This window comes from Ochotona curzoniae, unplaced genomic scaffold (assembly GCF_017591425.1).
Source record: "Ochotona curzoniae isolate NIBS_2020 unplaced genomic scaffold, NIBS_Ocur_1.0 contig_908, whole genome shotgun sequence".
NCBI classification, from domain to species: Eukaryota; Metazoa; Chordata; class Mammalia; order Lagomorpha; family Ochotonidae; genus Ochotona; species Ochotona curzoniae.
Genome location: NW_024466607.1, coordinates 15,814,661 through 15,842,443, shown reverse-complemented (window position 1 = coordinate 15,842,443; position 27,783 = coordinate 15,814,661). Strand labels below are relative to the sequence as shown.

General features: G+C 55.2%; 2 protein-coding genes across 4 annotated transcripts; both read left to right on the top strand.

The window, feature by feature from the left end:
• Positions 1–7,462: 7,462 nt before the first annotated feature.
• On the top strand, positions 7,463–11,230 carry LOC121165872. Its single transcript, XM_040994875.1, has 2 exons — positions 7,463–8,203; positions 8,291–11,230. The coding sequence occupies exons 1-2, from the start codon at positions 7,463–7,465 to the stop codon at positions 11,228–11,230; spliced, it is 3,681 nt and encodes a 1,226-aa protein (XP_040850809.1).
• Positions 11,231–14,653: 3,423 nt separating this feature from the next.
• CAMKV (CaM kinase like vesicle associated) lies at positions 14,654–27,562 on the top strand. Of its 3 annotated transcripts, none has more exons than XM_040995014.1 (11): positions 14,654–14,851; positions 23,197–23,305; positions 23,420–23,551; positions 23,726–23,800; positions 23,998–24,136; positions 24,278–24,398; positions 24,559–24,634; positions 24,721–24,857; positions 25,016–25,094; positions 25,333–25,420; positions 25,663–27,562. In XM_040995014.1, exons 2-11 carry the CDS (start codon positions 23,211–23,213, stop codon positions 26,236–26,238), a joined length of 1,518 nt encoding a protein of 505 aa, XP_040850948.1. In that variant the 5' UTR covers positions 14,654–14,851; positions 23,197–23,210; the 3' UTR covers positions 26,239–27,562. The 3 variants fall into 3 exon arrangements, with proteins under 3 accessions (XP_040850948.1, XP_040850950.1, XP_040850949.1); XM_040995016.1 differs by lacking the exon at positions 14,654–14,851 and having other exon boundaries at positions 23,211–23,305; positions 25,663–25,777; positions 25,883–26,238; XM_040995015.1 differs by lacking the exons at positions 14,654–14,851; positions 24,559–24,634 and having other exon boundaries at positions 23,211–23,305; positions 24,729–24,857.
• The last annotated feature ends 221 nt before the right edge of the window (positions 27,563–27,783 follow it).

The window sequence follows — 27,783 nt, the reverse complement described above, 5'->3', positions numbered from 1 at the left end:
TCTTTCTCTTTGTCTCTCTTTCTCTTTGTAAATCTGACTTTCCAATAAAAATAAATCTTAAAAAAAGAAAAATATATGTATTTATTTGAAAGTTAAAGTTACAAAGAAAGAGAGGTACAGAGAGAGTGAAATCTTCCACTGGTTCACTCCCCAAATGACTGTAATGGCCATGGTTGGACCAGACTGAAACCTGAAATCAGGAACTCCATCTGGGTCTCCCATAGGGATGTAGGAACCCACACACACTTGGGCCCCCTTATAATGCTTTCCCAGGCATATCAAAAGGGAGCTGGATTGGAAATGGAGCAGCCAGGACCAGAACTGGTGCTCATATAGGATGCCTACAGCTCAGGAGTGGTTTTACCCACTATGCCACAACACTGGCTCCACTTTTACACTTCAAATACATATATATGCACAGATATATTTACTTATATATATTTAAGATACACACAGATAGGATCTTCCATCTGCTGGCTTATGCCCCAAATGCATAACAGTGCCCCTAACTCCACAACAGTTGGAGTTAGGCCAGGCCAAAGCCATGATCCTGGAACTCAGTGTGGCTTCTGAGTGGCAGAGACCTGACCTCTTGCCCCAATATCTGTGGCTTTCCAGGGTGCATAGTAGCGAGAACTTGGGTGGGAAGTAGAGCCAAGACTCAAACCCAAGGACCCCAAAATGTAGGTGCCCAAGTGCTCACACCTTAAGCCCATCTAAGGACATCCAAAGCTGCAAGCTCTGAGTAAGAAAAAGGAGAAGGCCCAGGATCCTTCCCCACATAGATTCATGAGTTCTAAAGTAAAGAGCTCAGAGAGGAGCAGAGAGGAGAGGGGCTGGTTTTTGGACAAGAGGAGACTTTAGCAGGGAAAGGACCTGGAGACAAAAGGAAGGAGGGAGGGTAGACTCAGAGGAGTTTTCGGTGCAGCCAGAATGTGGCTCTTTGAGCCCGAAATCTCCAGGGAGGGACCCAATTAAGCAGGTACTGGGGTCCTGGATTGTGACACAGTTGTCTCTATTCTCATCTTTTGCAGCCCCCAGCCTCTGAGTGCCTTTCTTAGAGTCACTTGTAATCCCAATGCTAGCTGGCTGGTTAGGGGCAGGCTCTGACTTAGTCTGGCCTGACTGAGAACTGGGCTTGACTTGGGGACTGGGTCACAAGAAACATCAGGAGGGTTAGTTCCTGATCCCTAGATGGGCCAGTAGGATTGGGTGGCCTCCAGGGCTGGTGGAAGTTGGTCTCTGCCCTCAGGGAAGCCTGGTGGGCTCAGGTGTGGTTAGGGTCAGGGTTAGGGTCAGGCTGGTATAAGAGGAGGTTCCTTTTCAGCAGGATGGGCTCAACAGGGCTTAGAGTCCAGTGTTCCCAAGAGCTATGGGAAGCTGGTACTTTTGTTTCATCTCCCTCTACCACATGCCCATGGGGCAAGTAGATGCCAGGATAGGCAGGGGAGGCAGCTGGGGGCAGGGGCAGAGAGCTGGGACAGAGGCAATAGCAGATGACTCACCCTCCTGATGCCCACTGGTGTCACTGTTGTCTGGCACTTGGGGGCATGCATGGAGAAGGCTGACCTGCTTTGAGGAGGAGCCATGAGATTTCCATCATGCCTTAGCTCAAGCCTTTCTGGGAATCTCTCCAGGGACTCAAAGACTTTGTAGGTAGGGAGTTAGGGGGCACACATTTTTAAAAAGATTTATTTTTATTGGAAAGTAAGATATAAAGAGAGGAACAGAGATAGAGAGGAAGCTCCCCCACCTGCCAATCCACTCCCCAAGTGGCCACAACAGCTGCAGCTGAGCCAATCCAGAGGAAGGTGCCCCTTCCAGGTCTCCCATGTGGGTGCAGGGTCCCAAGGCTCTGGGCCGTCCTCGACTGCCCTTCTCAAGGTCACAAGCAGGGAGCTGGATGGGAAGCAGGGCTGCTGGGACCAGAACCAGTGCCCACATGATGTGTGCAAAGTGAGGACTCCAGCTGCCAGGCCACCGTGCTAGGCCTAAGGGGCACACATTTCAAACATAGTCTCTGGTTGTTCTGTGGGAGCTCAGGGGCCAGACATCCCCCATCTGGAGCTCAGGTGGTAGGAGTTGAGGGAAGATGCTGATGCTGGGATGGCAGTGGGAGAGGGGGAGTGTTAGAGGTTCCCAATGCCAAGGGCAACCTGCCCTATTCCCCAGGTCTGCCTCATTCCAGGTTCCTTTCACCTCTTAAACACTCGTGACCTGTCTTGGAGTGAGCTCTGGGCTGCCTCCGGTAGGGCAGGGAGTTGGAAGAAGCTGATGGCCAATATCAGGCAAGACAGACATCTGCTTCATACCATAACTCCTTCCTGGCATATTGCAGTCCATACCACATAGAATTAGAAGCCCCCAAGAAGTTGATCCTTTCCAAACTCCAAGGCAGTTGTGATTTCAGCAAAACATCACTGCTGCTAGCCAGGTCCATCTGGTTAGGGGCAGTGTTCCCCTCCCTCAATACACACACACACACACACACACACACACACACACACACACAGGAACAAGAACCCTTGGAACAGCTCAGGTGCCTGGCCTGGTCTTGGATTCAGTCATCATTTTCATTTATACACTTTCATTTCAAGGCAGGGAGACAGAGATCTCCTATCTGCTGGATCACTCCTTAGATTAGCCCACCATAGCCAAGGCTAACCCAAGCCCAAACCAGGAGCCAGGAACCCAATGACATGGGCCCTTACCTTTTCCTCCCAGGATGGGCATGATGAGCAGGAAACTGGGATCAGATGTGGGGCTGGGCCTTGAACCTAGGTACTGCCGTGTAAAATGCGAGCACCCCCCAAGCAGCAGTTCAACTGTTGTGCCAAATGCTTGCCCCTCAGTCATCTGTTCTTCAATTCACTGCTACCCTGCCCCCAGGCCTGGCTTCTGTAAGATCCTCAAAAAGGGCAAGTCTCTCCCCATCCCCTCAGCTGGCCTGGCCACAGGTCTCCTCAGCAGGCAGAAATCTGCACTTGCTCTGGCAGTGCGGCCTCTGCCTCCGGTGCCTCCACCTGTGCTGGCTCCCAAATTGGGAGGTTGAGGGGACAGCTCCTTTTGCCCCTTTGCCAGCTGCGGGCTGTGCTCAGGGCGGCTGTGCTGTGCTCTCCCTTGGGGCTGTGGCCGGCCATCTTTCACGCAGAGTTACGTAAGCTTGAGTCAATTGGGGCTCAGAGCGGTTCATTGTGGGCTATTTTTAAGCTGCAACACATCGCAGCAGAGGGGTCACTGCACCACCGGCTTGCAGGGAAGGTTGTTGAAACATCTGTTATTTAAATTTCCCTGTGCCTTGGAGCTCAGAAAGGCGCATCTGCTGATGGCTTCTGCCTTCCTCATCCCAGATTAGGAATGGATTACTTCCCCTCGACCTGCCACATGTTCTTAGGGCTGGGGTTCTCTCTCCCTGGGGTGCTGCTTCCTCTGGGGTCAAGCAGGGGCACCAAGAGGCAGGGCGGCTCATACAGCTCCTTTTACAACCTGGTCCGGCTTCCATGAAATGGGTACATCCATGGGGTCAGAGGAAACATCAGGCAAAAGTGCCCCCAGAGCTGGGGCCCCCAGGCCACTGTGACAGCTCCAGAGAGCAGGGATTTGGGAGAGACAGGCACATAGGAGGAGCTGGGAGTGGAGCCTGGAGGCCCAGCCTGCATTTCTCATCCTCAGGGGCCTGAGGTTCCCTGTCGGTACCTGGAGGGTTATGTCACAAGATCCTCCTGGGTATTCCGGAAGTCAGTCTTTGCCTGGCTCTGCTCCTAGCTGGAACGCCCTTCCTGCGCACATCTAAGTGCTACTCAACTGCAGCCTCAGGGACAAAAGGGCTAGGCTGAGAACCCCTGGACGCTGGCCCGGTGGGAAGGAGTCTGGGGACACCGGCTTGTTTCCTATCCACTCTTGAGCTGATCACTGCCTCAGGAGCACACTGAGGCTCCTGCTGACCTTAGGGTTCTGAAACAGTCCCAAGACTTCTCCTCCCTGCCACCTAGGGGTAGGCACAGAGAGGGGCAGAGGACAGGACTCTCATGCTAGGGCACTAAAAGAAGGTCTGTATTGGAGAAGTAGATCTGGAGGACTTGGCCCTTCCCAGAGCTCCGTGCTTCTTCCTTTTATGTCCCAACGGCCACTTTTCCACTGTCCTGAGGGCCTCCTAGGTGGGAGGGTTGGCTCTGATCTAGAGGGAGAAGGGCACCCCAGGATGACTGTACTCTCTCCCCTTGGGCTGCCCGGGAGGCCAAGGTGAAGGTGAGCTGGAAGGCCATGCAGGCACTGGGACTTGCCCTCCCTTTGGGCTGCCCCCTCCAGCCTTGCCCACAGACTGAGCTCCTTGCCACCCTCTGGCACCCCACAGCCCTCGGCCTGGGGAATGGGCTCGGCTGGAGGGGGAGGGGCTCTCCAGGTTGCCATGGTAACGTGTTGGCCCTCCTCACTTCCCAGAATCAGAAATAGAATTGGACGCCCTTCTTCCTGGTGAGAGACTATTTAAAAACACAGGGTGGGGGAGGGCACAGGGGGCTATCTTTAGGGGCCAGGTATAAGGGACCCCTCCTAGGAGTCTCTTGACTTTCCTTGCTGCTCCTCCCCACCGCTGGACGAAATGAGAACGGCCTTTGGCCAAGCCAAGAGCTCTGAGTATAAAAGCCTCAGCTTGACCCCCATGGGGTGTGCAACTGGCCCATGTACAGGACTTCCAGGTTCTTGGAAAGATACTGGCTTAGCTGGCATCCACAGGGAAAGTAGCTAGACAACCTGCTAATCTATGGAGGGGAGGAGGAACAGGGCTGGGGAGCACCCAGTGTGGGTGTGTGGCTTGGGGCTATAGCACCCAGAAGGGAGGAACAGGCCCATGGCTATGTGGCACCCAGTGGTGACACTTCGGATTCAGAGTGGTGTGAGCTGCCTTTGATTCTGGTTTGGCTGTGCACTGTGAAGCAGACCACTGTCCCTCTCTGTGCTGTGATGTCTTCATCTATAAGAACGATGCAATAATGCCCAGCTCCCAGCATGGCCACGAGGCTGAGTCACGTGTACTCCACCCTGAGCTGGTCCCACACAAAGATCCAACAGACGACAGACATTGCCGCAGGGGGAGTTTGCTTCCAAGGTGGGATAGGCCTGCTCTCCCTGGCTGCCTCCTGCAAGACTCTTCCTTTACCAGTGGCTCCTTCAGGCCAGCTCCACTCTCTTTCCCTAGGGGACCCCAGGACCAGGAAGGACCCCAGTCCTGGAAAGGGGAGAGGAGAGTTATTTCTCATCTCTACAGGCAGTGGAGGATGGCCTAGCGGTCAAGCCAGCTGGAGGCTTTTAGGGTCTCCCCCAAACCACTCAGGCGCAGCCCAGCTCAGATACTGCAGGCACAGGAGACTGCCGTCAGCGCCTCTGCCAGGAACAAACAACGCACGAAAAACAGCTTGTCTGGGCCCGAGAGGAATGCAGGGAACAATGCTCGGAGAGTGTGTGCCCATGGGCGTACACACACACACATGCACGCACGCACGCACCCACAGGCTACAAACCCTGGGGCTTCCGCAGCAGCATGCAAGCTGCTCAACCCGATGTCCAGAGCCATCTGCCCCATTCTTAATGAAGGCAGCACACAGGGAAGGAGGGCGGGGCCCCGAGGCTGAGTCAGGCTTTGCCCAGTGCAAGCCTGCATCTTTGGTTACCAAACCTCCAAGCCCTCAGCTACCATAACCACAGTCGTTAGCCTCCAAAAACACACTGGCTTTGGGGAACAAGTCTATGTTGCCTTCTCCACAGCCCTTTGCCTGGGTGGAAAGGCTGAGGTAGGTCTGAAAAGATTTGGTCCTGAAAGAACAATGGAGGGTGCTCTGACCTCTGAGCTGAAAGCAGGCAGCAGCTCAGGGCTGGGCCGTAGCAATAGGTGACTCCCAGAAGTGTAGCCTATAGGTGGGTGGTATGGTGCAATGGGTTAACTTGTTGCCTGGGATACATTCCATAGCAGAGTGCTGGGCTCAGGGTCCTGCCCCTGCTTCAGATCCAGCTTCCTGCTAAGGGGCAACTTGCAAGCCAGCAAGTGATGGCTAAAATACCTGGTCCTTTCCACCCAGGATGGGAAACTGGGATACAGTTCAACCTGGTCTAGCACAAGCTAATTGCAGACATTTTGGAGTTAATGCAGCAGACGAAGAATTTGTCTGTCATCTGCCTTTCAAAACAAACAAACAAAAAAGTCCTTTTGCTGCCTAGCGTCCTCTGAGACTGACAGGCAGATCCCACCCCTCCCTGCCCCTTTCTTCCCTACCTCAGAAATAGAGGGTGGGGGCTGGACACGGTGGTGTAGTGGTTAAGCTGCTGCTCAGGATGCCCTGGTTTAAGTCCCAGTGAATCCAGATTCCAATCAGTTTCCTGCTAATGCACCTAAAAGGCAATAGATTTGGACCCAAGTCTAAGACATCCATGTAGGGGACCAGGAAGGAGTTGTTGGCTCCTGACTTTGGTCTGACCTGACGCTGACCCTTGTGGGCATTTGAGGAGTGGGTCAATGGATAGATCTCTCTTTCTTGTGTCTCTGTCTTGAGTCCTCTTTATCTGTCACTCTGCCTTTATTTAGGACAAATTGGAGATTGGAACTGGATTTGCACCTGCCCTGTGTCTAGTCTGTCCTTCCTGTGTGTACCACGCTATGTTTGCTTGCTCTCAGAGCTGCGCCCACTGTGTGCCAGACCAGATCCACACTCTGTAGCCCATCTCATGCCTGTTGGGTCCCTATTGAGGCCCCATGTTGTGATTGCCACTTGATTAGCCCTGTAGACACTGTGACCTAGCTCTGCTCCCCACGCCGCTTCTGACCAAGGTGCAGCCAACACAATAGGACAAGAGCTAGAACATTCTGACTTGCGAATTCTGAACTGAGGTTCCCCTTCCCCCCACCCACTTTCCTCTCCAACATCCCTCTCCCTACGGGGTGTTGGTGCTGGGCCTAGGGGACATGTGGCTCTGGGGAGGGGGCTCAGTGAGGCACAGGCATAAGAGAACCATCTGGAGCAGCAGAGACTGCCAAGGAGCTGCTGTCCCCGGAGTGGGAGCTGGAAAACACAGGGGAGGAGAGCTTGGGCCCCAGCCTGAGCCCCCTCACCCTCTTCTGCCTCCCCAAAACTAGGCGGGAAGGAGGCTTCTTCCCTGCTCTCCCTGAAAAAGCTTCCTTCAGATCTCCCCTGTCCACCGCAGAATCCCTTCCCCTTTTAGCACTGACCTTGACAGAGTAGTCACTTGGCCAATAAGGAGAAAAAGAGGCTGACCCGTCACTGACTCACTTCACAGGGGTCCCTGAGCCTCTTTGCTGCCTGAGATTTCCTGGGCAGGCCTCCATTCCTCAGGGGGTGGGGCCCCTGGTTTCCTGCACTCTGTTCCTTCCCAGGTCACTGGGGGCTATGATGTGTGGGGGTTGCCATGACAGTAAAGTGGGGGCAGGGCACCCAGGACATGGAACAGGACTATGGAAGCCACCAAGAAGGTGGGGGGCCCTGATCCATCAGGCCACCAGGACCACCCCTTGGTCAGCAGCCAGCATCTGGGGGGTAGTCTCAGAGGATCCCAGGGACTGTGGATAAACCCGGGATCTCTATACGTCAAGCAGGGGCTATCACTGTCCAATGAGACTGCCATTGATGGGACCTGCGGCTCAATCCTCCAAGCCCACCTGCCTGAGTCCGTTCACCAGCAGCTCCGTAACTCCTCCAGGGCCAGTTCCCAGTGCGAGAGTGAGCAGTCCTCCCAGGATACATCAAGACTGTCTTCCACTGACCCATTTCCAAGTTCCATCGTGGGAGGAGCCCCACAGCATCTCAACCTGGAGGACAGGACCCTGCTCTTACCTGTATGCAGGCTCAGTGGCAGTGGTAGTGACATGTCCCAGCACGGACCCTGCAACCCCCGACTCCAGGTGCAGGTTGGGAGTGAGATCAAGGCTCCAGCCAAAGTCTTGGTAGGCTGGGGCAAAGAGCCCTGCAACCCCAAACAAATGGCTCCGGTGGTCAACAGGAAGAGTCGGTGGTTACCCTACTTCTTCTCAGGAGAGCATGGGCTAATTGAAGGCCAAGGTCCTCTTCTAGCTCCAGCTCAGCTCCCAGCTCAAGATCAGGGCCAGGGCAAGCAGCCAGGTCCGGCTCAGGCTAAAACTTCTTCACTGTCACTGGCTCCTCCAGTGGCTTCAGTGGCTCCAGCAGTGGCTCCAGTAGCTCCAGCAATGGCTCCAGTGGCTCCAGCAGCGGTTCCAGTGGCTCCAGCAGCAGTTCCAGCTCAGGTAATGACAACTCCGGCTCAGGATGTGACCCCAACACCTGCTGCAGTCGAACCTCACACCCCTGAACACCAGAATGAAGCCATTTTAGTTCCCAAGGGCCTCTCTCAGGACCTCCTCCTCAGGTGTGGCAACCAATGGTCAGTTCTCATGCAGTCTTCCAAAGTGGCCAACTCTTGCCAAGACAAGATGAACTTTTACTCCAAGGAGACTTCCACCCTGACGCCTACTCTGGAAGAGTTTGTGGAGCACATGCAGGAGTTCGAGATTATCCAAAGGCAGGTCACACCTGAACAGCCTGAGACATTGAGGGAGAAGCCGCTGGGCTATACCTCCATGCCTGGCAGCCCAATACTGAGTCAGAAGACCCCAGACACCCCCAAGACCCAAAGTAGCCACGACATCCAGAGTTCTCGGCCAGAGAAGCAGCCACCCAACAGTTCCACCAAGAGCAGCCCCAGTGTGCCACTGTCTGCCCACCAGGTCACCTCTCACAAGCAGCCCTTGTCCCAGTATCCCCAGGAAGCCATGCAGATTCCCCCACCCAGTGCCCCCACCTGCCAGCTCAGGGATGCCGTGGAAGATCGTGTGCTGGTGTTTGACATGGCCACAGGCAACACCAGGATGGGGCTGCTGTGCCATGACCCTATGGGTTCCCGGGCAGTACTGGTGGGCCTCATGCCCAATGCCCCTTCTCTCTATGCTTCTGAAACCTTGCCATCCTCCCGGTCACTGGGCAAGCCCATTCTCTCCCCTGACAGCAATCACTCCACCTTCTGGCCCACCACACCCATGCTCTCCAGCCCTGTGCCCTCCAGCCTGTCATCTGGCAGCTACCGAGAGGTGGCTCTGGTTCCCAAGGAAGGCAGACTCCACCTGGAGGCCTGGAACGCTCCAGGCACAGAGACACCCATTGGAGTCGGGATGCTCACTGGGCCTGTACAGCTCGGAATGCCCCTCCAGTTTAGAGACAGGATCCTGACACATGGCCCTGATCCTGGCTGGTCCAAACCTGAGGCTGACAAAGCTGGATCTAGTCGTACCATCTGGATGCTAGATTCCCTGAGGATGCCAGAGGCCAAGAAACTCCAGTGGGTGAACTCAGAATTGGCTTCAACGCCCAACACACAGCAGGTGCCTGAATCCTCACTTCAGGAGGACTTGCACAACCATAAACAGAAAGAGGTTATTGCCATTCTCCCTGAAGGCACTCGGGCTGAAGATGCTGGACAGGCCTCTCTCACTGGTCAGATGTTTCTCAATGGGCAGAGCCTACTTGCTGGACAACCACCTCTAACCAGGAAGCCCTCCTTCACCAAGCAGACCCCCCTTCCCAACCAGCCCCCTCTCACCGGGCAGACCCCTCCTGCTATCCAAATTTCCTCCTCTGGGCAGGTGCCAGTCGCTGGGAAGCCCCTCGTTATCAAAGAGACCCCTCTCTCAAGAGGGCCCCCCACCACCACCACAATCACTGGAGAGCCTGTCCAGGCCTCTGCCCAGGAAAGTGAGCCCTTGGACCTGCCTCCCCATGTTGGGGTGCTCCGGGTGCCCCTGGCCCCTGAGGAGGCCTCTATCTACATGGGCCAAGACAAAGTTGGCATCGGTAGTACAGAAAGCACCAGCATACATCGGCTCTCATCCTGGCAATCCGGCAACTCCCAGGGGACACAGGAGGAGCAGCTTTCCTTCATCACTTTTACCACGCCTGGCAAGGCCTTGCCCATGGCCATTGTGAACACCGAGCCCCAGAATGTTCGGTTCAAGCTGACGGCTGAGGACGTCACCCGCCAGCCTATGGTCGCGCACCTTGGCCTGCTCCACGGGACCTGCTATGAGCTGGTATCCACCGTGGATACCCTACCTGTGCAGTCCCCCGTGCTCTGCCGCCATTCACTCAGTCCCTACCAGGGCATGGCGGCTGTGGTGATCGACACTGGTACAGGATTCACCAAATGTGGGCTGGCTGGGGAGAACCATGTCCTCAACGTGGTCCCTTCACGAGTCCAGCTGCTGCAGCACGCAGCCCAGGGCCAGCCCCGGTATGCTGTACCTGAAAACCAAGAGGGCTCCTACCCGATGCTGAACAGAGGTGTGGTCTCTGACTGGGACGCGCTTGAAGTGCTGTGGCAGCACCTGTTCTATTGCAGACTGGGCGTGCAGTCAGAAGAACTGGCTGTGCTCGTGGCCGACTCGCCCATCTCACCGCGGACCAATCGGGAGAAGGTGGCAGAGATCTTGTTTGAGCGCTTCCGGGTGCCTGCAATGCAGACCGTGCACCAGGCCCTGCTGGCACTTTATGCTTACGGGCGCACCACAGGTCTGGTTGTGGGCAGTGGCCATGGCACTTCATATGTGGCACCCATCCTCACCGGAGACCTGGCTCCGCTTGACACCTACCGACTAGATGTGGCCGGTGGTGACCTCACTGAATATTTGACTCAACTATTGCTGGCAGGTGGCCACTCACCCCCCAAAGCAGGGCTGGTCAACCAGATTAAAGAGGCCTGCTGCTACGTGGCCATGGATATGACTGCCGAGATGGCCCGGACCCAAGCCCAGGCCAGAGTGGACTTTGTGCTCCCGGATAAGCAGGTTATCACGCTGGGCTCAGAGCGGTTCTGCTGCCCCGAAGCCCTCTTCCAGCCCAATCTGCTGGGCCTCAACCAGCCTGGCCTCCCACAGCTGGCCTTGCTCAGTATCAGCAGGCTGGAGGCCAAGCAGCAGGAACAGCTATTAGCTAACGTGGTGCTGGATGGTGGCAGCACTCTGCTGAGTGGCTTCCCCGAGCGCCTGAAGCAGGAATTGGGCCACAGGGCCACCGTGCTGGGCTCCCCACACCGTGCAGTGGCTGCCTGGCTTGGGGGCTCAATCATGGCATGTCGGGACTCGTTCCAGAGCCTGTGGCTCAGTCGTCGTGAGTACGAGGAAGAGGGCCCATGGGCTATCTACAAGTACCAGCTGTGAACACATGAAAGCTCTGGTTCTGCTTGCACTTAGCTTCATGGCATGCTTCTGTGGCAGGGTGGTATGTGGAAGGCAGGAGCTAGGGGCCTACAATCTGGGCCAGTGGTGTGTGTGTGTGTGTGTGTGTGTGTGTAGGGTGGCCCTGCTTCCATGCTCTGGAACTCACAGGCCCTGGCAACCTACCCTTTCTTGGAGGGCCCAAGAGTTCCTTGCCTGGTATTGGCTCTGGTCTGGCCTGACCTTTACTGCACCCCAAGGGCAACCACAGAGAGTGGCTGCTGTGGGTTTTACCCTGTTGCCCTGACGACAAATGCAATTACCCTTGATTGCCAGCTAGTTGCCATGGCAATTTCAAACATAATGTAATAACCCACACAGCTTGGAGTGAGTCATGAGGTGGGGACTGGGGGAGCAGCCCCCTCCCCTAGCTTCAGAGGGAAAGACTGCGTACAATCCCCCCACCAACCCTATCTGGAGCCCTCTTCTGGTGGTCGAAGATCTGGTCAACAGCTGAGCCATCCCAAGTTGCGGAGATGGCTGGGGGTCTGGAGTGTTGGTTGTTAAGGAAGGGTCTCTGACTGACTTTTGACTTCTTAGGGAGGTGGAGGGTGGAGGTTGAACATCCTGTAGGGACACCGGGCTGGAGCTTTGTGCTGGGTAGCCAGAGCTTCTGTGGGCTTGCCAGAGTAGGAGGATGTAGGAGTGCTGCCTCCTGGCCCTTGGGGGCAGGGAGTGGAAAGGCTCCTGGCTCCTGGGTTCTGGGTAGCAGCGCATTGAGGTGGAGATGAGACACTGGCCGCTCCGCAGGCTTTGTGGACACTAAGCTCCTGCTTGATCCTGCCCCTCTGGCCTTCCAGCTTTGGTGGGAGCCAAAGCTATAAATGTCACGCTCCTTCCTCAGCCTCCTAATCAGCCGGTCTAAAAGACCTCCTCAGGAGGGGTTTCCCAGAGGTTACCAGGCAATGTTAACGCCCGCAGCCTCTGATCTTGACCTGAACTGCACCCTGTGCTGGTTGGGTCTCCTACTAGTCCTCTGACCAGTGGGAGAGCAGCAGTGTTGCGGGGGAGGAGTGGGTTGGTTAGCTGGAAGCCAGTCAGTCCCCTGGCCCTGTCTGGCTCTAAATAATGAATGTGGCAATGAACCTCAACACTGGCTGGGTCCATGGCCTGGCATTGTGGGAGGCGAGATTCTGCCGGTGTGATTACTCTCTATTGAGATGGCAGTTGAAGAAGGAAATCAAAAACACTGAAGTTTGCCCCACCAGCCTCCATGTCCTGAGCTGAGGGCCACACCATATCCCAGCCCCAGCCCTGGGTTCTACTTCTCTACCCATCCTTGCTTCCTTTGTATCCCTCAGAGTAAGGGGCTGCCTGGTGGGGGGACTGAATGGTGTTGGCGTCGCAGGCCCTGCTTGCCTCTTGGCGTGGCTCATCTCCTTCCTGTGTCCTGCTCTCAACAGCCTGATTCAGCCTCCGCAAACCTGAGACTTGTGTCAGGCAGGAAAGGGGGCTGGCAGCTCCAGAGACCGGAGACAGCTGTACACGTGCCAGCAAGCACGCCTGGGTGCACGTGGAATGCAGACACACGTGCCCCTGGGCACCGGTGCACACACATTGTGCTGCTGCCATTTTCCTCAATGTAAGAGCATACACATACACGCACACACATGCATGCGTGCATACACTCCCTGCCACGTGCTGTCACCCACGTGCCACAGAATGTGCCTAGAACCCAGAAGAGGTGGAGGACTGCCAGGAGCAAGCAGGGCTCCTAGGAAACACCCCTTCCTCCTGCCTAGCAATCCCCAGCCCAGCTTCTTCCCCATGCCTGCATAACCATGACCCTTGAGGAAGGCACAAAATGTGTGTATTGTGTGGGGTTAGTGAACCACGGCTTGTCCTTACCATATAAGCACACAAACCCACTATGTTAAGAACAGCGGCTAGATGGTGGGAAGAATTGAGGACCAGGTCACTCCATTCTGCAGACATAAACTGCATGTACAGAGAGGAAATCTCAATCCAGCTGGGGTGGGGGGAGGGGAGTTGGTACTATCACCACCATCACCTGGATTCGGTACTGGCTAAAACCAGGCAAGGTTGTAAAGGGTTTTTTTAAGCACCCTCTTCTCTCCCTCTGGAGAAAGGCTTCCAGAGGCCTTGCTGGAGGCAGTCATTTGCCAATCTAGCCCCAAGTTCTTTACTCAAATAGTCCCTCCTGTTAGCCCTTGTGGGTCACCATGTGGGGGAACCTCACTCGGCAAAGCTGAGGGTTTGAGAGTAATCCCATGCCGTCCCAGCCCAGAGCAGGGGCAGAGGGCTCAGTGGGTGGGGCTGGGGAGGCTGAGTCTAGCTCCAGACCCTGAGAGGCTCAAGTCGGGCCTAAGGTGCTGGTCTCAGGGTAGTCCTCAAGACTGCGAAAAGATGGGGCAGGTAATGAAGCCAAGTGCCTGCCAGGTAAGGAACAGGTCCACAGTCAAGAATATTATTCATAGTTTCTTCCCAGTACTTCTGGGTCTCCATGGAGAGGAAAGGCTTGGTGGTGCACACCTTGGTACTATAGTTCTCTTATGTTCCTATAGACTAGCCCAGACCACTCAGGAAGCAGGGCTTACTAAAGTGTTAGGGGGTGACTGGCCTGGGAGGAAAGCAGAGTCTATGTCACATCATATATGACTTGCATGGTTTGGGAGACTCAGTGCCACAAAAGATAGGGCAGACAGGGCAACTTTTTTAAATGGTTCATTTAACGTGGAGAGAGAGCTCTTTCATCTGCTGGTTCACCCCCCAAATGCTCACCGCAACCAAGACCCATGAACTCCATCCAGTTCTCCCCAGCAGGTGGCAAGTGCCTGGGCTACCATCTGCTGTCATCCAGGCTACCCACGCACAGGAGGGTGAGTCAGAAGCAGAGCCAGGTCTTGGATTGAACACGAAAAGGCTAGTGTCTCCAGGAGCGACTTAACCCCTGTGGCAAACACCTGCCCTCCTTGGCTGTGGCTTGTGATTAGTGGACTTGCAAGAGCTGGAGTTAAGAGTGAGGTAGAAGGCTCTTTCGTGGGAACTGGGACCCTTACAGGGCTACGTGCTGCCTCCAGTTAAGGGGACCTTCTGCAGGACACTGCTCACCACTATCTATGTGGTTCCTCTAAGTGAGTGTTGCTCTTTGGGTTCAGTTTGGGGAGTTGGGCAGGTCTCCCCCAAAACAACACACATACCCAGATGTTACTGCCTGCTGATTCCTGTGCAGTGCAAAGCCTTCGGCTTCCTCCCAGGCCTGCCGTTGTTTAGCCAGGAGTCCATGGGCCTGAGGGAGCCATTGAGAGACTGGCCGGGACTGGACAGGTCAGTGCGCCTCGAGTGGAACTCCAGCCTCAGGCTCCTCCAGGGGCGGGGCGGGGCCTCTCAGGCGGCCCCGCCCCCAGCCCGCCCCCGGCCCAGGGTGCGAATCCGGTGCCGGGGAGCGACTGGCGATGCTGGAGGTTTCTGAGCCGAAGCGGCTGCAGCTGGCGCCGCGTCTGCCCCGCGTGCCCGGAGCAGATTCTGCCCGCCGCCCCCGGAGCCCTCGGCGCCCTGCTGAGCCCACGATCCTTTCCTCCCCGTGACCGACCGGCGCTGCAGGTGCGAAGCAGGTCCAGCCTGGTTGGGGTGGAGAGGGGTGGGGAACCGTCTCCTGGATGAAGGTTGGGGGGTTTGGGGCAGTTGTCCCCCTCCCCTCACCCTGACTCGAGGTTCTGGGCGCAGAGAGCGTGGGAGCGCCTCGAGGGCGCCAAGTCCCGGCGGGGGCAGAACGCGCGGGCTCTGCAGATCCTGGGGGCGGTGTGCGGGGTCGGGCTAAAGTTCCTGGTAGCCTAGGACGGCTCCAGGGCCCGGGGTGGAAGCCTCTGTAGCTCCGATTGTAATAACATTTAACCCTCGAAAATTCGTGGTGCCCGGTGAGGGTCGGGGCCAAGGGCCGAGCGGTTCCTCCCTGGCTCCCAAAGCCTCCTCGAGCCCCTCCCAACTACCCCCGGATCCCCTCCCTCCAGCTTAGCAGTCACTAATTTCCATGACAACGGAGAGTTCTTTATGGGCGACAGCCCGGAGGGGGGCTGGGCGGGGCTACTGCGGGGTGGGGGAGGAGGCCCCAAACCTTGGGGGACCAGCAGCCCCTTAGCCACGACCGAGTCTTCAGATCTTGACCTAAGGGCTTGCCGGGGGTCCAGTGCACCGACCCACGTGCGCGGTGCGGGAGGGGAGTGGAGGGTGGGGGCGCACAAGTTGCTGATGGGAGCTGCGGGCTCGGTGCTCACACGTGTGCCTTCCGCATGTGTGTTGCTGTGCCAGCGGGGGCGAGCCAGCAGCACTGAGGAAGGGGGTCAGGGTGGCACCGCGGGAAGGAGCAGAGCGCTTGGTTGGTGGTCCAAGGGACAGGTGGAAATGGTGAATTTGTGCCCTCATCAGCCTCCACTGTCTGGTAGAGACCCTGGACTCTTGAGTCCCAATGCCCACCCTGTCCCCTCCCCATGAGCTTTGGCAAACAGCCTTTGTCTGCACCCCACAGAGTCTGATTTTTTTCAGTTTCTTTCCTATTAGTAGGGCTTTCTGTCCCTCCCAGAGACCTGGGTCAGCTCTCCTGCGTCCCTATTCTGCCCTCTCCCCCGCCCTCAGCCCTGAGGGGTGGAGTTCCTTAAAACCATCATTAAGGATCTAGTGCCCTCCTCCCCTGCCAGCTCCAGCCAGACCCCTGGGCTATAGTTGACTCCACTGGGAGATGGTGTGTCCACTCCCCTCAGAATCAAGCTGGTCTAGCGGGGAGCAGGGGAGAGGCAGGGTCCCCTCCACTTTCCTAGGGGCATTTGGTATGGCACACAGGTACCCTAGGCTAGCTGCCCATATGCTTACGGCCAGCCCTCAGCTTCAGCTCCATGCCTGCCCACCCTGGGGATCCACAGCATCCCTGGTCTCTGCTCAGGGAAACTGAGGCATGGGAAGGGGGTGGGATTATGCAGTTGTTTTGCTGGTTCTGGCCCCGTTGGCAGCATTCATCCACTAGCTCAGGTGGTGAGGGTCAGACCTCACTCTCTGACGGAGAGGCCCCCAGAGGATGACAGTGGGGGTGGCAGTGGGGGGGGGGATCTTGACCACAAGATTCAGGTGCAGCTGGGTGGCTGAGAGGAGCACTGACTGGGGAGGGAGTCTTCCTCTCCTGCCACCCTCCAGAATTCCCTTGCCTTTGCTTCCATATGTTGGCTGTCCCTTGCCCTCGGCTGCCACAGGTGGAGGGGCTGGGGAACTGTCCTGCCTGGGGGTTGCAACAGTTGGCTCCTTCCCACCATGAGAACCAGAGAGAGCTGGCTCCTTTTTGGCAGTGCCTCCCACGCCAAGTTCAGTGTCTGGGGGATTAGAGGAAGGTTCATACTTCAAGCTCCAGGTAGACTTGGATGTAAAACACAGGCCATCAGACCTTCGAGTTGTAAGAGGCACCCACAGGTCCCTTCAGAATCTGGCTCTGCCCTCCCCTGTCTACCTGCTCCCTGTCTCTCTCTCTGTCTGCGTCCCTTTTACTCCAGGGTCGCCTCCTTGTTTTGCCAACACAGCTTCTGCTTTTGGTCCCTCTCTGCCTTCTCTCTTTTCTGACGTCTCAATCTGCACACCTCCCCTCTTCTGATGGGGACCAGGGTCATAGAGCCCGTGGGTGCAGGAGACATACCTGAGTGTCCAGAATTCTTAGAGAAGGGACCTGGCCAATACCTCTCCCCTCCCCCTTCCCTGGTTTAAAACTTCCATCACCATAGCAACCTTTTACTCCAATGCCTTCCTCTGCATTTCCCTTCCTCCAACCACAGCAGAGCAGAGCCCCTGATAGATTCTGGGGCTCAAAGATTGGGACCTGTGGAGATTGCCTGTGGAGGGGCCAGGAAGCTACTGGCCCTGCCTGCATGTTGGGGACTGAAACATTCTGAAGGTAGCAACTGACTGTATGCCCACCCATGAGGCCAGGAGAGACCCCCCTCCTCTGACTCCCTCAGTGTGGATGTAGGAGGTAGCCAGCTACAGAAATTGTGGGCCATTGTTCCATGGAGCTGGGGGCACAGCCAGGAGGAGCCCCTGAAGCAACTGGAAGGTGGACTGTGATTTTAGCCCTTCTCGCAACACCAGGTCTGGTGAGTGAGGTTTCCACATCCCCCAAGCCCCAGATCCCCTGATCCCATGAGAAAGGACTCTGCTGGTTGTAAGCAAGGCAAGGCTTGGGCCTGGGCAAGTCTGTGTGAGAGCAGCAAATTCTGCCCCAGGCCTTGGGAGAAGAGAGCAGGGGAGGGGAGGGGATACTTGCAGGCTGGAGTTCACAGCTGCCACTAAATCTGGAGGTGTTGCCTGCAGTCAGTCCCTGGGAGGGAGTCAGAGGCCTCCTGGGCCCCTGGTGGCCTTCCTAGATTTACTGCAAGCTCTGGGGCCAGGGTGGCAGGAGACTTCCATTTATGACTGTGGCCAGAACCAGGCTGACACGGGGGGAGGAGAAAGTAAGACCCTAATGAGGAGCCTCTTGGCCTCTGTCCCAGTCAGACTTTTCTTGGATCAGACTTACCTGAAGATACAGTGGAGCCCCAAGGGTTCCCTTTGTTTCAAGGGCACCAACCACACAGGCTCCCTCAGGGTTCCCTAAGGCTGGATTACCTGAGCCCAGCGGTCAAGCCCCAGGAGCAGGCGGGAACTGGAGAGCTCTTGGTTCTCAGGGAGCAGCTGGAGGGCAGTGGCAGCATCAGCACCAGGCTCTATGCTCTCCCCTGTCTCACAGGTGCACTCTGCAGAGGAGAGAAGGGAGCTGGGACTCCAGGGTGAGAGCTGCTGTGACGCAGGCTCCTGTGCGTACTTACTTGGTCCCGCATGGACCTATCTAACGCAAAGGAGAACTAACCCCTATGTTGGGTCTGGGTCATGGGAGTGAGCTTGACAAATGCAAACCTCCTTCTCCCTGTCCTCCTGCTCTTCTTAGAACTGTGCTTTACCAGTTCCTTCAGCGTCAGGGCCAAGGTCCCTCTCCTCATCCCCCGACCCCACCCTGCTGATGTGCTTGATGCATATGCTCACATCCTCCCAGGTAACAGGAATGAAGAGCAGATGTTAGAGTGGGTGAGAGTGGAAGGGACTGAGGTGCTCATTGTTAAGCATGGCCTCCTCTTCTTTTTTCACCCTAGGCCTAGGTTTGGAGGCCCAAGCAGGAGGGTGAGGAGGGGTAGTGACTAGCTGGTATCATCACAGCCAGGATGGAAGTGGGGGTGGATCTGTGCCTGCCCCAGCTTTCAGTCCTGCAGAAGCTGATGGTGGTTCCAGGCTGATGTTGTGGGCAGAGACTCAGCTTTCTGTGGTGGAGATAAACACCCCCCAGATCAGCCCTGGGGCACTTGTGGGCATGAATGCTAATGTATTACCAAAGGCTGGGGCCAGGATCGGGGACAGGTCTACTCATAACCTGCCACCTGTGCCCCACATGGGCAGAGCCAGGAGTGGTTGGCGTGGGGGTGAGAAGTGGAGGTTGTGGAAGGTATCAGAGAGAAAGGGCCATTTTGAGTCTGGCCTTGGAGTGTCAGAATTGTTTGAGATAATTGTGTTGCACAACCAACCTAATACTAGACATCACAAGGAAGGAAAAGATTCAGCCTGGGTCTTGGCACCTCGCTCCTGTGGAGGCTGCTCCACGGGAAGCCCAGGTAGGCAGCACCCTGGCCAGCACCCAGACTTCCTGCAGTCCAGCTAGCGAAAGTCACCTGTTGTTGGATATTGAGGTAGTTGCTGATTAAAAAAAAAAAAAAAAGTTATAAATAGCTCTGCCGTGACAAACAGGATTCGGATAGGAGGCTTTGGAGGAAGGGCATTCATTCCTGCTAGGGGAACGGTGTAAGCAAGGCCATGGAGCTGGAACACTGGGGGTTCCCCAGCCCTTCTGGGAGACCTGCAAGCACAGGCAACACCCTCCTATGTGTATTCTATCCTCGGGAGGAAGTTATTGTCTTTTCAGGTGGGTGGAGGACTAAGGCGGGCCCCATCCCCTGGATGTTAAAGTGTGGAAATGGATGGCCAGCAGTGGTGGGTGGCCCTGCCTGGCTGTAAGAGTGGGATTTGAGCCTCATGCTTTTCCCCCAGCACACACAGAAGCAGGGCTGTGGCCCTGGTGGCAAAGCAAAGACACACAGCTGGCTACAATCTTTAAAGCCTCTCGCTTGCCTCTGCAGCATCTCACAAGATGGCTTAAGCCCTGGTTTGAATAATGCTGTTGAGATGTGTGTGTGTGCCCGGAGCCCCAGCAACCCAGAGGAGGGGATTGATGGCATTTGTTTTCTAAGTCTTTGGGGGATTGACCTGTGTGCCTGCATGCCTGGGAGGAAAAGAGTAGCAGCTGGGGCTGGCCCTGAGGCTTGGCTAGGTCTTCAGCTTCCACCCTGGCTGGCAGAGTCCCTGTCAAGCTGCCTCCTTCCTCTCTTTCCTATTCATTGAGGCTGTGAGTACATTCAAGGAGGGGAGATCCAGGGCTCCAGCACCGCTAGCTAGGACCCATCTACAGTAAGTGCTAGCTGACCAAGGAGAGACTAACAAGGTAAGCACAGGAGAATAGTCAGTACCACCCCAATGCACAGCTTACTGGGGTCCCCATGTCCTGCTGGATGGGCATCCTGGGCATCGTGGTTGCAAGGTCGCTAGCTTCCCTGTCTCTTAGAGAGTGTTGCCAGAGCCTTTTCCTTCGGGGTCTGGAGCCAGTCTGCTGGCAACACCATGGGGCTCAGGCTGTAACTGGTGAAGTTGCAGATCCGGGACCAGTGCTCTAGCTGCAGAGCTAGCTGTCCCAGGCTCCCTGCAGGCTCCAACACCGGGTAGGCTTGTGCTGTTCCTCCTGCCCCTTGTCCCTGCCAGCTTCCTGGCAAGCCGTTCCCTCGTGGGCCTGGCTCTCATGCTGCCTCCTCCTCCTCCAAGCTCTTTGCCTCACCCCACAGATGGGCATTTCTCCCATGGAGGAGTCCCACAAGCACTGTGCCTGAATGCAGCATTAGCTGTCAATCAGAGCAAACAGCAGCAATTCCAACAGAACATTGATTACTAAAAACTGTCATCTGTTTCTTCACTATCCAGTTCTTTGCCCTAATGAGAAGTCACGTCTTTGGTGTCCATCCAGAAAAGAGTTTGTGAGTGCATACCAGTATACATACTTAAAATGTTATCCAAATAACAGTCTTCTTTCCATTCTGTCCTTTCCTTTTTCACTTTAGCCTTCCAATACAGTACACCAATTTATTTATTTATTTTGGTTGAAAGATTTACTTATTTTGTTTGAAAGACAGAGTGAGGTGGGGGGAAGAGAGAGATTAAGATCCACTGATTCATTCCCCAAATGGCTGCAAAAACTGGGGCTGGGTCAGGCCACAGCCAGATGCCTGGAGCTTCATCTAGTTCTCCCACATGACTTGGCAGATGCCAAGCACTAGGACCATCCTCCACTGCCTTCACAGGTACATTAAGCAGGGGACTGGATTGGAGTGGAGCAGCCAGGACTCAACCTGGCACTCCTATATGAGATGCCTACGTTGGAGGCAACGGTGTAGCCCTGTGCCACACTGTAACACACTGCTGGCCCTCACAGTACGCTTTTTAATACTACAAAGTATACTGTAGTATGAGTAGCCCTTGTTTTTATCCACATTTTTATTGTGAAATATATCTGAATTTTATCATGTGCATGTATACATATTTAGAAATTCATATGAAGCAAATACCTGCATAGCTGTTCAGTGTCAGGAAACAGGCCCTTCAACGTGCCCTTAGTGCATCTGATTCAATCACATCTCCCTTTCTTCTAGAAGGCACCACTATCTGACTCTTGGTGACTACTTCCTAGCTCTTTTTTGTAGTTTTGCTACTGTGTTAGTATTCCTAAATAACATGAGTGAGTTCTCCCTGTTTTTGAAATATTTATTTAAAATATTCATTTATTTTTATTGGAAAGGGAGATATACAGAGAGAAGGAGAGACAGAGAGAAAGATTTTCCATCCATTGGTTCACTCCCCAAGTGGCCAAAATGGCTGGAACTAAGCCAATCTGAAGCCAGGAGTCAGGAACCTCCTCCAGTTCTCCCACAGGGGTGCAGGGTCCCAAAGCTTTGGACCGTATTCTACTGTCTTCCCAGCCACAAGCAGAGAGCTGGAAAAGCAGTGGAGCAGCTGGGACATGAACCTACACCCACATGGGATCCCAGCATGTGCAAAGCAAGGACTTTAGCTATTAGGCTACCACACCAAGCCCTATTTTCAAAATATTTATTACTAGGATCATATTTAATGTATTTTTTTGCACTTTTTTCCCTCACTAAACACCAAGTAAGATTCCATATGCTGGGATCAACAGTGTGGTACAGCATGTTAAGGCACTGCTTGCCAGCAACAGCATTGCTTATGGGTGCCAGTTCAAGTCCCAGCTGCTCTGATTCTGATTCAGCTCCCTACTAATGCACCTGGGAAAACAGCAGAAAGTGACTCACGTGCTTGGGCTCCTGCCACCCAAGTCAGAAATCCAAATGGAATTCTTGATTCCTGGCTTCAGTGTGGCCCAGCCTTGACTGTTGTGGACTTTTTGGGATTGAATCAGAAGATGGAAGATATCTTTTACATAAACAAATAAAAATTTTTTTAAAACATTTATTTGCTTTTTTATTACAAAACCAGATATACAGAGAGGAGGAGAGACAGAGAGGAAGATCTTCCGTCTGATGATTCACTCCCCAAGTGAGCGCAAAGGCCCGTACTGTGCCGATCTGAAGCCAGGAGCCAGGAACCTCTTCCAGATCTCCCTCACGGGCTTTGGGTCGTTCTCAACTGCTTTCCCAGGCCACAAGCAGGGAGCTGGTTAGGAAGTGGAGATGCCAGGATTAGGACCGGCACTTTTAAGGTGAGGACTTAAGCCGCTAGGCCACCGCGCCAGGCCCAAATCTTTTTTTTTTTTTTAATTTAATATGTTGGGTCTAGCAGAAATTCTTTCATTTTGCTGTATGCTATGCCATTATGTAAGGATGCTACAGTACAACTTGCTGATAGCAGTATACTTTCAAAAGGTCATGGAAAATGGAATTAAAATAGAAGATGTTTGTGTGTGTGCAGTTTTCAAATCTGTATAGTTTTTCTTTTTTTAAAGATTTATTTGTTTTTTTACTGCAAAGTCAGATACATATAGAGAGAAGGAGAGACAGAGAGAAATATCTTCCATCCAATGATTCACTCCCCAAGTGACCGCAATGGCTTGTGCTGTGCCGATCCAGAGCCAGGAGCCCAAATCCTCTTCCAGGTCTCCCACGTGGGTGTAGGGTCCCAAGGCTTTGGGCCATCCTCGACTGCTTTCCCAGGCCACAAACGGGGAACTGGATGGGAAGTAGAGCTGCTGGGATTAGAACCGGTGTGCATGTGGGATCCTTGTTTGTTCAAGGCGAGGACTTTAGCCACTAGGCCATCACTCCGGGCCCAAAACTCTTATATTTGACATCTTTCCAGTTTTTGGCTGTTATGAACATGACCGCTATAAAGCATCTTGCAGAAGTGTCCTGATGCACAAGTATACGCATTACTGTGGTGTGTCTGTGAGGGAGCATGTTTGCTGGCTCCTGGGGTAGGTTTAACTTTTGTGGTTTTACCAAACTGCTTCCCAATAAAGAAGAGTTACCTTCTGTCAGCAGTGCTCATGTCCACATCACCAGTGCTTGGTATTATCAGACCTTCAGAAGTGTAACACATGTTTCATACATGGGGGCTGCAGTCAAACTGGGTGTCCGTATTTATGGCCTGAAAGGCAGGGGTAGGAATTAAGCTTACCTATTGTCTAGTCCCTCCTCGTGCCGTTTCTGCCCCTGAAGGGCTTGAGCCACACTGGGATCTCCCAAAGTCAATCCATGTATGGTGGCAAGAAATGGGAGTGGCACGGCTGAGCTTGGCTCCCATCCTGCCTGCAGCTTATAGCTTGGCAATGCCGTTTGGGTGTGTGACTTTGGGCGATAAGAAGAACTATAATCAGCCATCGGAGGTGACTGACAGATATGATTTGGGACAAGTCATCAAGACGTGAGTGCCTCAGGCCTGTTGGGCCAGGGTTGGGTAAGGGCTGAGGAAGGGAGGGTGGGAGTGCAGCCCAGCCCATGCTCAGCCAGGGCTGAGTGCAGTGCTTGTTGGCCGCAGCGAGGAATTCTGTGAAATCTTTCGGGCCAAGGACAAGACAACAGGCAAACTGCACACCTGTAAGAAGTTCCAGAAGCGAGATGGCCGCAAGGTGCGGAAGGCAGCCAAGAATGAGATAGGCATCCTGAAGATGTGAGTGTAAGGCCTGGGGAAAGTGGGGGAGGGGTTCCAAGGGAGTAAGGGGGAGCTGGCTTCAGGCTTTGCCAGTCTCTGTTAGTCTCAGGATGCTGTGGCTGCTATAATAACCAAGAGCCTTCCCCAGGGGTTCACCCAGTCCTGACTGGTGGCTCCTTTTCCTGATGCCAGGGTGAAGCACCCCAACATTCTGCAGTTAGTGGATGTGTTTGTGACCCGCAAAGAGTACTTCATTTTCCTGGAACTGTGAGTGAGGGTCTGGGGTCAAGGCATTCCCAGACCACAGGGTCTTCCCTCATCCTGACTTCTGAAGCTAAAGAAAACCCCTCCTCCCACTCTTTCTGAACTCTTGGGGACCCAGACGCAGCCACCCACCCACCCAGTTGTTCCTGCCCCACCCCCTGATTCTATCCATGCGGGACTCAGGGGCTGGTGTCCCTCAGGGCCACGGGGAGAGAAGTGTTTGACTGGATCCTGGACCAGGGCTACTACTCTGAACGAGACACAAGCAATGTGGTGCGGCAGGTGCTGGAGGCTGTGGCCTACCTGCACTCACTCAAGATTGTGCACAGGAATCTCAAGGTAAGGCCAAGGGCCAGAGTCCAAGAGGCAGTTGAGAGCAGGGCTGGGGTGGGGAGACCTCTGGAGCACTGGTCCCAGCCCCTGATGTCTGCTCATATCTCCTTCTGCCTACTCACATGCCGTTGCTAATGGCCGGAGCAGCTGGAGAACCTGGTTTACTATAACCGGCTGAAGAACTCTAAGATTGTCATCAGTGACTTCCACCTGGCTAAGCTTGAGAATGGTCTCATCAAGGAGCCCTGTGGGACCCCCGAGTATCTGGGCAAGCAGAGGGTGGGGCTGGGGCGGGTGCGGGAGGGCAGCCTTTGTTGAGGCCTTCTGGGTAGCATGAAGAGGGGGAAGGGGATCCCCTTTCTAGAAAGTGGAAATGGTTGGCCCCTGACCCACAGACCTGATACTGACCAGTAGATCGATGTTTGTAGCCCCGGAGGTGGTGGGCCGGCAGCGGTACGGACGCCCTGTGGACTGCTGGGCCATTGGAGTCATTATGTACATCCTGTGAGTAGACAAGCAAAGCAGCCTTGCAGCCAGGAAGGGATGGGACCTGTGTTTGTGTCTGTCCTGGGTGACCCTGGCCCATGTAGGCTTTCAGGCAACCCACCCTTCTACGAGGAGGTAGAAGAAGATGACTATGAGAATCACGACAAGAATCTCTTCCGCAAGATCCTGGCTGGTGACTATGAGTTCGACTCTCCATATTGGGATGATATCTCACAGGCAGGTGAGGCAGTGCCCAGCTGTGAGTGCCAAGGTGGGGGACTGGGGGAAAGATGGGGTGCCTACTGTGCCCAGCTGCTGGGTTCTATTCCTGCTCACTCACCACCTGTAGACAGTGAGGTTGGGGTACCCATGTCTTCCCCCCTGTGGCTTTGTCCCCAGCCAAAGACCTGGTTACAAGGCTGATGGAGGTTGAGCAAGATCAGCGGATCACTGCAGAAGAGGCCATCTCCCATGAGTGGTGAGCAGGACCCCGGGGGAGGATGGACGGAGAGGCTAGGGTTCTCCTGACCTTGGCCATCAATCCCCTCACATCTTGCAGCCCCCTCCTTGAAGCCTGGGTGAGTGTAACCAGAGCTCAGGCCAGCCCAAAGGCTCTGAATGGTGGTTCCTGGGTTCCCTGGGGAAGGGCTGGGTGGCGTCTGCCCCAAAGATTTGTTCCCCTCTAATCCAGGTGTATTTCCACTCTCTATTTCTAGGATTTCTGGCAATGCTGCTTCTGATAAGAACATCAAGGATGGTGTGTGTGCCCAGATTGAAAAGAATTTTGCCAGGGCCAAGTGGAAGGTAGGATTTGGGCCATTCCCTTTCCTGGCCTGATCCCCAGTGCTTTCTTTTGGCACTTATTTCTGCAGCCAGATGTTAGCATTTCTCAGGCCAGTAGGTTTGGCAGTGACCATCGTCATGGCCTATGACAGGGGTGTTGGGCAGCTGGATTCCTGGTCCTGGGCAGGGCAAAGGCATCTGGGAACACCATGGCGGATCTATAATTCCTCACCCTGAGCCTCTCCCCGCCATCTTCCTTTCAGAAAGCCGTCCGAGTGACCACCCTTATGAAGCGGCTCCGGGCGCCAGAGCAGTCTGGTGCAGCCGCAGCACAGTCGGCCTCAGCCACAGATACTGCTGCCCCTGGGGCTGCTACAGGTGGGGCCGCAGCTGCAGCTGCCGCAGCCCCTGGGAGCAGTGCCACCCCAATCACGGAGGGTGATGCAGCCTGTGCTGCAAAGAGTGATCATGTGGCCTCTGCAGACCGTAGTGCCACCCCGGCTACAGACGGCAGTGTGACCCCAGCCACAGACGGCAGTGTTACTCCAGCCACCGATGGGAGCATCACACCGGCCACTGATGGCAGTGTCACCCCAGCCACTGACAGGAGCGCTACTCCAGCCACTGATGGGAGAGCCACGCCAGCCACAGAAGAGGGCGCTGTGCCCACTACTCAAAGCAGTGCCACGCCAGTTCCCAAGGCAGCTGCCATCCCAGAGCCGGCTGTGGCCCAGCCGGACAGCACAGCCCTAGAGGGCGCCACAGGCCAGGCCCCACCCTCTAGTAAAGGGGAATTGGCTGCTGGCTCTGTGCAGGAGGTCCGGAGGGAGGCCAGCTGAGTGGGCAGCCTGGTTGGAGGGGAGGGGTCAGGGGATGGGCAGGAGGGGAGTAGAGTAGCTGAGGGGCTTCTCATGTACATAGAGTCACTGGCATGATGCTCTCGCTTCCCCAAGCCCCCTCCATCCCAGGGGGGCATCCCTGGGGAGCCACGGGAGAGCAGTCCTGGCTCCTGTGTATATGTATGTGTGTGAGTGGTGGGCAGGCCAGAGGCAGGGCCAGCCCCAGCCCTTGCATGGATTTCTCGTGGCTTCTTCTGTCTTATGCTAGCTTCACCAGTTTCTGTTCCTTGTGGGACACTGTTCTAGGGATACTTGGGGGAGTGGGGTGTCCCCACTCTCCTTTCCCTATCTCTTTGGCCTCACCACCTCCCCCCCTGCCCAGGCAGACTCTGCAGGTCCCATACTCTCCCAGGCCCTAAACATGGGTGGCCTTGCCCTGAGAGCTGGTCCTCCAGCGAGGCCCTGTCAGTGGTCTTAGGCTCCTGAGCAAGAGGATGTGCACCTTGGCTACATGCTGCTCCTGGAGTGGATGCAGGCTGGTAGAGAGGATGTAGAAATCTAGGGCAGGATACTTCAAGGATTGATCACATGGCTGGGGGCACTGCTTGCTAGCTGTGGGGTTCCTTAGAATTGGAAGAAAATGGTAGGAGGGTAGAAGTCTCCATCTCTGTCCATGGGAAGTCCCCCCAAAGACCTTTGCATGATTTGCCCTGCTGATTCCTAAAGTGGGGTGCCCCGGACTTCCTGAGCCTCAGGGAGAAAGGAACAATGAGGGTGTGGCCATGAGACCTGGGAGAGCAGAGGGAGGGCCCAGCACTTACTGGCCCAGTTTAGCTGCAACCTTATCCTGGGGCCAGACAAGGAGAACGCTTATCCCCTCGCTTGTCCTGGATGCCAGTGCCCACAGGCTCAGCCAGCAAGTCTTCTTTATCCCAGGGGCCCTGCTGCATGGCAGTACCTTGGGGGTTTGTGATTCACAGGGCAGATTTTGTTTTGTTTTTCAATTCTTCAACAAAATGGAGGAATATTCCAAAGGCTCCCATCCAGGGCCCTGGTACCCTTGAGTCATGTTGGGTTGCTTTTGCTGGGATGAGGTCACGTGACCCTCCCCAGTTCCAGTTCCCCACAGGAGATTCCTGATGGGTACCCTCAATCAGACCGCACCACAGCCTGGACAGGCAGCCACCCCAGTCCTTGCCCTTGCTCGGCACTTGTGGTGGTCCTGCCCTTCTCCCTGCATGCCCATGGGTCTGCTCTGGTATGTGAAGGTTGGTGGGCAAACTGTGTGCCTGCTGAACCTGGCAAATAAATGTCACCCCGCAAAGCCTCCCGCTGACCTCTTGCCTTTGCTTGGTCGTAACTGGGGAGGAACCCCTAGAAGGCAGTGGGCAGGGGAGAGGTTGGGAGAAGGTGCCCAGGCTGTGGCCACTGCTTGGTGCCCTGAAGACCATCCTGATTGGTGTGCTGTTGGATGACGGCCGCGGGGCCCTCTGAGCTCTAGAAGTCAATGTGGGTGGTGGATCCTGGGCTGGGTTTGAGAGACAC

Bases quoted from the DNA above. Each gene is read 5' to 3' on its own strand.
- LOC121165872 (XM_040994875.1), top strand. From the start codon at position 7,463: ATGGAAGCCACCAAGAAGGTGGGGGGCCCTGATCCATCAGGCCACCAG. The intron at 8,204-8,290 runs GCTCCAGCAATG...ACTCCGGCTCAG, and splicing joins CTCCAGCAGTGGCTCCAGTA to GATGTGACCCCAACACCTGC.
- CAMKV (XM_040995014.1), top strand. From the start codon at position 23,211: ATGCCGTTTGGGTGTGTGACTTTGGGCGATAAGAAGAACTATAATCAG. The intron at 23,306-23,419 runs GTGAGTGCCTCA...TGTTGGCCGCAG, and splicing joins TTGGGACAAGTCATCAAGAC to CGAGGAATTCTGTGAAATCT. The intron at 23,552-23,725 runs GTGAGTGTAAGG...TCCTGATGCCAG, and splicing joins GAGATAGGCATCCTGAAGAT to GGTGAAGCACCCCAACATTC.